This window comes from Limanda limanda, chromosome 3, assembly GCF_963576545.1.
Source record: "Limanda limanda chromosome 3, fLimLim1.1, whole genome shotgun sequence".
NCBI lineage: Eukaryota > Metazoa > Chordata > Actinopteri > Pleuronectiformes > Pleuronectidae > Limanda > Limanda limanda.
Genome location: NC_083638.1, coordinates 30,772,442 through 30,781,842, shown reverse-complemented (window position 1 = coordinate 30,781,842; position 9,401 = coordinate 30,772,442). Strand labels below are relative to the sequence as shown.

At 41.0% G+C, this 9,401-nt stretch overlaps 1 protein-coding gene across 1 annotated transcript; it reads right to left on the bottom strand.

Moving 5' to 3' along the window:
* Positions 1 to 3,910: 3,910 nt before the first annotated feature.
* mtfmt (mitochondrial methionyl-tRNA formyltransferase) lies at positions 3,911 to 9,093 on the bottom strand. The gene is made up of 9 exons (XM_061068253.1): positions 8,758 to 9,093; positions 7,887 to 8,084; positions 6,858 to 6,980; positions 6,672 to 6,774; positions 6,507 to 6,582; positions 6,327 to 6,418; positions 6,090 to 6,168; positions 5,142 to 5,215; positions 3,911 to 5,004 (listed from the first exon to the last, which is right to left on the bottom strand). The coding sequence occupies exons 1-9, from the start codon at positions 8,958 to 8,960 to the stop codon at positions 4,822 to 4,824; spliced, it is 1,131 nt and encodes a 376-aa protein (XP_060924236.1). The 5' UTR covers positions 8,961 to 9,093; the 3' UTR covers positions 3,911 to 4,821.
* Positions 9,094 to 9,401: the final 308 nt, after the last annotated feature.

The following is a 9,401-nucleotide window of genomic DNA, read 5'->3' as shown; positions in this document are numbered from 1 at the left end:
AAATAAAAACAGTTGAAAAAAAAACAAATTAAGTGTGCTGCTATAGATCAAAGGCAGACAAACGTCAGTTGCACCCACGATCCTGAAGAGAGCAGAAGCATTTTGAACTCTCCACAATCCTCAACCAAACTTGAGCCCAAGTTTCTGACGTGCTGTTCTCTGTCGACCATGCAGCACCAAGACGTTGTTTCGAGCCTCAGAGTCTAACTCTTCCAAGCTAATGGTCAGATTAAGGTGCCCGTAGAGGGAAACTCGTCTCTGCTGGAGCAGGTCGAGCAGCTCCAGGAGCAGCTGAAAGTGAGAGACGAACTCTTACGTAAAGAGACCAAGAAACGGCGTGCTCGCTTCAGGGTCTACGTGGACGTCCTGGCCCAGCTCACTGAGTATCAGGCCAAATGTGAGACTCTGGAGACCCGTCTGCACCAGGAGCTGGCTCACCCTGAAACAAACTGGAGCAGAGAGGTGGAGGATCTGAAGAAGCAAGTCAACCTGCTCAAGACCGAATAAAGGAGGCTTGAAGATGAGCTGAAAAAGAACGATGAGCTCATCGTGACCGAAACAAAGAGACGTTCTATTCTAACCAAGGCCTACCTTGACAGCCTGGCCATGCTCACGATCACAGAAAAGGAGATGAACAAAAGTCAGGCAGAGACACAGGAGGCACGGCTGCGGCAGGAGATGACTCAGACTGAGGAAGTGAGCAGCAGTAAGGTGGAGGCCGTCGACAAAGAAAATAAGACTATGAAGGAGCAAGTTCTCAAACTTAAAGGTGAACACACAAAACTCCAGGACGAAGTCAAACATAAGGAGGAGCTGGTGAAAAAGGAAATCAGGAAAAGACAAGCTTCTACCAAGTCATGCCTCGCGTCCGAGCTGGACAGCGGAGAGAGGAACTGGAGGAGAAAGGTCGAGCAGCTGGAGACAGAAAAGGAGGAGGACCAAGATGAACTGCAGGTCGAGCAGCTCCAGGAGCAGCTGAAAGTCAGAGATGAACTCTTTCGTAAAGAGACCAAGAAACGGCGTGCTCGCTTCAGGGCCTACGTGGACGTCCTGGCCCAGCTCACTGAGTATCAGGCCAAATGTGAGACTCTGGAGACCCGTCTGCACCAGGAGCTGACTCACCCTGAAATAAACTGGAGCAGAGAGGAGGAGGATCTGAAGAAGCAAGTCAACCTGCTCAAGACCGAACAAAGGAGGCTTGAAGATGAGCTGAAAAAGAAGGATGAGCTCATTGTGAACGAAACAAAGAGACGTTCTATTCTAACCAAGGCCTACCTTGACAGCCTGGCCATGCTCACGGTCACAGAAAAGGAGGTGAACAAAAGTCAGGCAGAGACACAGGAGGCACGGCTGCGGCAGGAGATGACTCAGACTGAGGAAGTGAGCAGCAGTAAGGTGGAGGCCGTCGACAAAGAAAATAAGACTCTGAAGGAGCAAGTTCACATACGTAAAGGTGAACACACAAAGATCCAGGACGAAGTCAAATATAAGGAGGAGCTGGTGAAAAAGGAAATCAGGAAAAGACAAGGTTGTACCAAGTCGTGCCTCGCCTCCGAACTGGACAGCGTAAAGAGGAAGCGGAGGAGAAAGGTGGAGCATCTGGACACAGTGAAGGTGGAGGACCAAGATGAACTCCTGAAACAGGAGACAAATTATCCTCCAAAGAGAAGAGGAATGAGAAGACTTTTGCCCTGAACCCTCACACCCTTCATCCCTTCTTAACCCACCCACTCCCTACTCCTCCCCTCCTACACTCCCTACACTCTCACCCCTCACCCCTTTCCTACTCACCAAAACAAACCCCTGAATGCCCACCTCTAACCAATACTGTAAAAATTGTTTATAATAATATAATACAATAATATATGTATAACATTTACCTGTGTGTGTTTTTCTGAATATTAATAAACGATTCATGATTCTAATATATTACTACAGGTCTACAGTGTTGGTTTTGTTTGTTAGTTTCTATATTTAAATACATCACAAGTCGACAATTGGAGTTCACATATCGTTGTGAATCAATTAGTGTGTGATTCTTTGTGGTGATGAGTGGAGTCTTCATGCTATTAAAGAGCACTGGGACAACGTGCTTCACTCTGCCAACGTGTGTATTTGCGTGTCACACCAGTGGCAAGAAGTAAGGACACAACGTGATTTAGTAATGCATAATTTAGACTTAACTATCCAATAAGGCCATTCTAGCCATTCATGGATGTGCTGTTGCAATGGCTGACACAAGTAGAGGAAGATATACTGGGATGCTGTGGGAGACATCTTCAGACTTGGGGGTGACAATTGCTCATGTTACTCTGTTGGCGTTTGTATATTGTTCCACCTTCTGGTCTCCTTGATGAATCAAGTCTACATTAAAACCTTTTGCATTAGACATCAGCTTCTGCCTGAGTTCTCCTTTCACCAGCTTCCAGAAAACTTCCATAACAACCTCAATGTGAATATGATCTATCGAACCTATCAAAACATACATGCCCACACATAGTATGAAAGGAGAAGAAGAAGACAGACACTATGCAGGAAGAAACGCATCAATTAGAGATGGATGTTTGAGCCAAATCCCAAATACAGCTCAGCCAAGCAAGCTTAAATCAAAGAGTGAAGGATCCCTAAGCTACTTCAGACAGGATGCACCAGTAGTGAAATTATCTTTTGGCCTCATTACCTCTGCAAAGAAAGATTAACCTCTATTTGCACCCCTTACTTTGAGCACACTAAACTACCTCACATTCAACCATCTGTTGGACAGCAACTCCCTCCAACCCAGGTGTCATCCTATCCTTCCTTACACCCAGTCCCACGCACGCACACACAAACGGAAAGTTGTTATAAATTAGTTTATCCCTGCAAGTATATGACTCGTGTTGGACAAACAGGGAGTTTTACTGCTTCTCTAGGTATGAATAAACACCATATCTCTATTTTTAACCACTGAGGAGTAATGATGCTCTTAACTCAACATATCAGTGGGTGTATAATCTCTTGTGGGTATCATGGTTTCAAGGTGCTCATATTTTTGCCATTTACAGGACCATACATTTAAATTGGGGGTCTACTAATGCTGTAAAATGTTATCATCATCAACCTCTGTCTCTGAGATGCTCATTTTGAGCACAAATTCAGCATAAACCTGTTCTTTGGGATATATTGCATCTATTTTCTGTGCCTTTAAGTTCACTTATTTAATGTAATAATGTTTTCAATAAGGCCCATGCTGTTCAAATCAAATTGTTGATTTATTTTTTCAAAGTTTCCTGATGTTATTATTATTATTGCATCGAGTCCAAATGCTATTTCTAAAATTAGAAACATGCATAAGCCGGGCCTGTACTCTGTGGTTCACTCGGCATACTTCCCCTGACACTTTTGTTATTTTGAGTGCATGTATGGCAAATATAGCTACACGTAGTGCACTATAGGTACCGGAATGGTGCACTCAGAATGGTCAACCCATCATGTCTCTGAAGAGAAGTGAAGAAGACAGAAGTTAGTTAAGTACAAATGTGGCTCTCCTATGTTTGATAGTCAAAAAATGTGGCTTTTCACTGTACAGACTTAAAATGCTTCAAGATATTTTTATCTATAGCCTGGTGTTGATGTCTGTATTACTCAGGTGCGCAGGTGCAGTAAAATATGGAAGCAAACTTTATTTGTTAAGAGTGCTAGTAGGTGCCATTCATTTCAAAAGCATAAGAAATATATGCTTTCATTACATCATTCTTTAATTTCAGACCCACTCTCAGATCTCAACACTAGCTGAAAGTAATTTCAAACTAAATAACTACCCCATATGGCATTCATATGAATATGGTGAAGGCAGTTTGAACACTATGACAAAATCGCTCTTTCCCCGGGGCTTGGTCACAGTGGTAACATACTCACAATGACAATCGTATCGAATTAAGTACAATTTAATTTGTCCTCTTAGAAGCAGCATATTAAGCATCAGAATACAACAGATGTTTTCAGACATGACCAGAACTCCACGAAATGGGATCTGGAGTTGTGGACATAAACTCAAAAACAAACCCTCCTGTTGCTCCCTACAGCATCATGAAACCAACCTCTACAACACTGAACAAAAAGGCAGTAGTTGTTGAGTGATTTGAGTCTGGAGCCACACTGTTACTGTGCCTGAAATATTAACCTTTCATGTGTACGTCTGTATATAGAAAGAAGGATTTTTGCTCTACCAGACTAAATATAAAAAAAATCCACATGTTCCGTAACCCCCACACCACAGGATGATGCTGTATTTTCCAGGGGTTTGTGATATGGTATGACCCCAAACTCCTGCAAACCAACTCCACTAACTCTCTGCTGAACATCCAAGGACAGCTGACAAAGACCCAGCCACCATCGGAACATTGTCAGTGAATCAACTGTGAGCAGTAGTTTGTGTAGAGCCTTGCAGAGTCATGTGTACAGCCGTGCTCCTTTGTCACTGGTACGGGAGCCATGTCATTGTAAATACAGCACGTTACCATGTGTAAATCTTACTAACATTGCTTAAATTAACATTATAGACAAGACTAGTGAATCAAACGTCACACAATAATGACAACCTGCAACCTATAGAAAAAGTATACTTCAATTAATGGAGAAATTTAAAAAAATCAGTTTTCACGATTGTTCCTTGCATCTGTCAATCAACAGCATATGCATTTATTGCAAGTATAGAGTTTATTAATACAGTAAACGTACTGTAGATGCAGATGTCTTAAAACAGACAAGAGTAACAACTTCACGACAGTAGATTCCATTAGGTGATGTCTTGTCTGCAGTGTTCACGTCCTAGAATAAACATCACAACACTGAGTTTTCTCTCATCGGCTGTGCTGCAGTTCCACCCTTTCTACTAAGAAACAGTCCTTGAGCTGTCGGACACGGTGTCTTCTGCTGCACAGTCTGATGCAGGTAGCCATTGTAGAAGTCAGCTGCTGTCAGTCTTTTTTTCAGGAGCACTGCCTTGAAACCCACCCAGCCGTCCTGGAACAAGGTAAAACACGTGTAAACACCAATGACTAATATCAGGATGACATACAGGAAAAACTTGATAGTGGAGTAGAGAGGGACAGGTTTGTGTCATTATGAGTATTGACAAATTTGGACAGAGTTGAACTGACCTTACAGCAGACAGCTAAAGTATTGGACTCCCTCTGATACGTCACTGAGCCGGGAACTGGTTTCCTCTTTTGATCTGCAAACAACATGCGAGTGATATATGACAGCTCAGGGTCACATGTTTATGTCATGGCACGGGCCAACAGCAAATACACACACTTGCATTTGAATGTCAATGCCTCCCGGCCTTGCACCGTCCGTGTTCCACATCAAACACACACAGCATTCTTCTAGTGCACTTCAATGACCTCATGGTTTGTTGTCTCAGGAATGTTTGAAACACCTTCAGAGGAATTCTTTTATTTTCCCCCCACAGGCTAGGGAATCAAATTCAACTACATTCTATATTTCAAGCTTCTTGATTGCATGTTTCTTACTGCAGTGGTCTATAGGATTCCAGATGATTGCTGTCCTAAAGATTTTTCAAATTGTATTGTTATTATTAGCTCAACAAATTTGCTTCTTCTTTGTCCCGGAGATATGTGTTTGAAATGTTTCACCATTCAGTAACCTGATACAGCACACAGGAAGAAAAATATATCCACTACTTAAAGAACCCCCACCTCTACAAACTGTGCTACTCAATTCTACTGTGGCAACATCCTCTAATGCACATACAGTGCTGATTTCACTGACGCAGACACTTGTGTTCCACAACACACAATAGTTAACTAATTTGCAGTCTCTAATGGGTTATGATAATTTTCAGGTTCTATGTAGGGAACAGAAGGTAAATATGAAAAAATATGGGAGAGAAAATGTATCTCTCTGATAAGAGTCTTATGAACCGATTAAGGTCCCTTGCCACACAAGTTGCATTGGCCAACTCACACACATTCATACAGAAGGAGTATGCATAATGTTATCCTTTTTTAATCCTTCCTTTAAATGTAATGCTTTCGAAAATAAAGAATTAAAAAAAGGAATAAAAATGGTTTTATCAAACCTACCTGATAATGAAATGTGACATTTTCCTACAAATTCAAGAAGTTTTATTGTCCTGCCCATCCACATGGTCCTCAATGGAATCTGATGGTAGAGAGGAGAGAATTGTTACAGTGACACAAATGAACTCCTTGCTCTATATTACCACCAGGAGTGATACATTAGAGCTCTTCACAGAGCTGCTGAATCATTTACTAAGGAACTGAGAAAACATTAAATGGTCCCATGAAAGTTCTCCTTACTCGTGATCCGATTGCACGATACAGACGGTCGATTTGGTCACACGTCTGTTCCTCCCACACCATCCAGCTCATAGAGCCACTGACTTTTGGGGCTGTTGGAGGAAATACATTTTGAATTGGAATCATTTCTCTTGAAAGATGTTTGGTAAAACTGTATCTATGTTGTTACGGTCTACATACCAAAAGTTGCACCTGTCTGGCTTTGTTCCGTTTTATGTGCCATTCTCTCAGAGAGTGTCATCAACGTATCGATGAGCTGCATCAAAAATACAAATTAAGCAACTCTATAACCATCCTGTTAGTAAGAGGAAAAAGTCCTGTTCGAATTATTTTCCAATTACTCACCAGATGGGCTCCCTTTTCAGCTAGGACAGCTCCAAGCTCCTCAGCAGTGCAGTTTTCAGGGACCTGATGGAGCTCCTGGTTTAGAATGGGTCCCACATCAAACCTGGGATGTGAAGATGTTTTTATGCCATTTAAGGGGAAAAAAGGATCAGGAGGTAAGGCTGAGAGCTTTTCCCTCTGGTTTACCTGTGAGGGCGGATCTGCATGACGGTGACTCCAGTCACAGTGTCACCATGCAAAATGGTGTGGAAGACGGGTGCTGGACCTCGCCACCGGGGCAGTAGGCTGGGGTGAACGTTCAGAATCCCACTGCAAAGAAAAAGCATTTTCACAGTGAGAAAGAAATTCAAACATATCCTTGATTAAAGCTAGAATATGTTCTAAAGCTAATAATTTGTACATAATCTTACAATATTAAAACCAGTATTATGTTTGCTAATGCAGATAGTGGATTGTTAAAAAGCACATTGAGCTGGATTTGTGTTACTTTTATCAGATGATGTCACATTATAAAATAACGATTTTCTACCCACAACGTCAAATATTCAGAATGACAGCTGTTGATATGTAATCATTATGGTCTTTTATTAAATTGCTACTGAATGTTTAAATGGTTGATATCATAAATATTAGATGCTATAACGTAGTATAAGTATATACAGTGTGTGTGTGTGTGTGTGTGTGTGTGTGTGTGTGTGTGTGTGTGTGTGTGTGTGTGTGTGTGTGTGTGTGTGTGTGTGTGTGTGTGTGTGTGTGTGTGTGTGTGTGTGTGTATGTAGTCTAGTTAGGGACATCAGAATTGGGAAAACAACTTTCTCTCATCTGTAACTTTTAGTGTAATCAATATATACATAATATATCAATATATAAGCGATATTACTGATGATACAGTAGAGCTTTTATTCTTAACACATTTACTCAATTTAATTGTGTTCTTATGTTTTACTGTTCAGAGAGGTCTGTACAAAAAACAAACTGGAAATGCTAATGTGAATGCAGATCATTTTAACACAAAAACTGTGTTCTAAAATTTAGATGGCTCAGTGTGGACATGTAGTTTGAGATCTATGTCATTGTTGAGTAGTGTTGTCATAATTACATCAATGGTCGGAAATACACAAATAAAACCACCGTTTTGAGTAAGCTTGAATATTGACTTCAACAGCACAGCAACAGTCCAAACAAACCACTGAGGGATAACAAACAAGTACTCACTGTGGAAACTTGTTGATGAGCTTCTCGTTGAGTAAACAGCCGAAAGACACCACCACCCCAACATCAAACCGTCCGTCCACATTCTCCGGGGGCCATCTGTGGACCTGGAGGTGGTTCTGTTGAGCAAACCTTGTCACTGGGACATCACCAGACAGAGTGACAACCTCAAGGGACTCCACTATATTTTCACTTGAGCTCCTACAAATAGAACATGGAGGTTAATTATTATTATACATTCATACTCCTGGACTTTTTAAAGCTCCTTTATCTGATGTCTTCCAAGATTGTATCAATTAATTATTTAATTAGTTTGAAGTGCTGTTTCGATTATTGTTTGTTTGTAGAGCTGTTTTGTTGTTGTAAATATTTCTTAGTGCTCAGATCTCTCTTGAAAAATAGATCTCAATCTCCACCACACTGACTGATGAAATTAACATTAAATAACATAAACAAATATATTAACACTTTTAACCAAAACTTTGGTGAGATTGGGAGAAAGATTATAATATGATTCCAACTATTTGGATAAAACAAAGGAAAATGGGCTTTCAGGATTACTCAACCAAACTTTAAAAATGTAATATTGTCTGAGCACAAGTAAGTGTACAATAGTTTTATCTAACAGTATCAGCCTAAAGTCCTTCATCAAACAGGTAATTACACAATCGACATAATTGTATAATAATAAGTCTTTTGAAGATTAATCAGAAAAGCAATGAATCTACTCTAAATAATGAATATCTATAATTCCAGTGTACTTGTGTACCCTTGTTTAAACAGACATGGTAATGCACTAATCTGCACTGTTACTCTGTCGGATCTGACACTGCAGGTTGTGTTGAAGGCCTCCTGTGTGAGATGTGATTCTCACCTGCTGGCTGTGAGGAGTTTCAGAGACTCCAAAGCAAAGTGATCAGAACCAAAGAACAGGAGTTTCCACGGAGGTCCTGATGTTGACATACATCTGTAGACCCTCCGCTGCCTCCCCTCAACTCCTCCTCTCAACCCGGTGGGTGCACAGCAGAGATGGAGGATCTTCAGGACCGCTCCTGTTCTTCTGCTGTTCGGCCACATGCTCACACCAGCTGCTGCTTCCGTTCATAAAACATCATGAGTCCAAAAAGTCATTGATGACACCGAGGAAGGTTCGGTAGCAGAAGTGGATTTGCCCTAAGTGTGTCCACATCGGGCGCTGCCATGTTTTCCACAAACACTTCCGCCTCTGTCTTCTTCGTGAGCGATCCCTGGCAGTAGACAAACAATATTACTGCCACCATCTGGATAAACTGAACACTGAACTAGTATTCATGAATTAGTCTTATTTTAGGTAAAAAAAACTAAATTAATATGAAATTAACAGTTTCTTTCTGGTTAAAGATCGGGGGAGATGATAGAAATTCCACCATAAACATTTTACATCACAGTTTAATTGATAATCTATGACAATATTTTCTCTTCTTAGTTTAATTTAGACACAGTTTGGTGTAAACTTACGTTCTTTTTGTATTTTGAATG

Coding starts and splice junctions, on each gene's coding strand:
- mtfmt (XM_061068253.1), bottom strand. CDS start 8,960: ATGTGGCCGAACAGCAGAAGAACAGGAGCGGTCCTGAAGATCCTCCAT. Junction 8,085..8,757: donor AAACTCCTCACAGCCAGCAG/GTGAGAATCACA, acceptor TTCTATTTGTAG/GAGCTCAAGTGAAAATATAG. Junction 6,419..6,506: donor CCAGACAGGTGCAACTTTTG/GTATGTAGACCG, acceptor TTCCTCCAACAG/CCCCAAAAGTCAGTGGCTCT.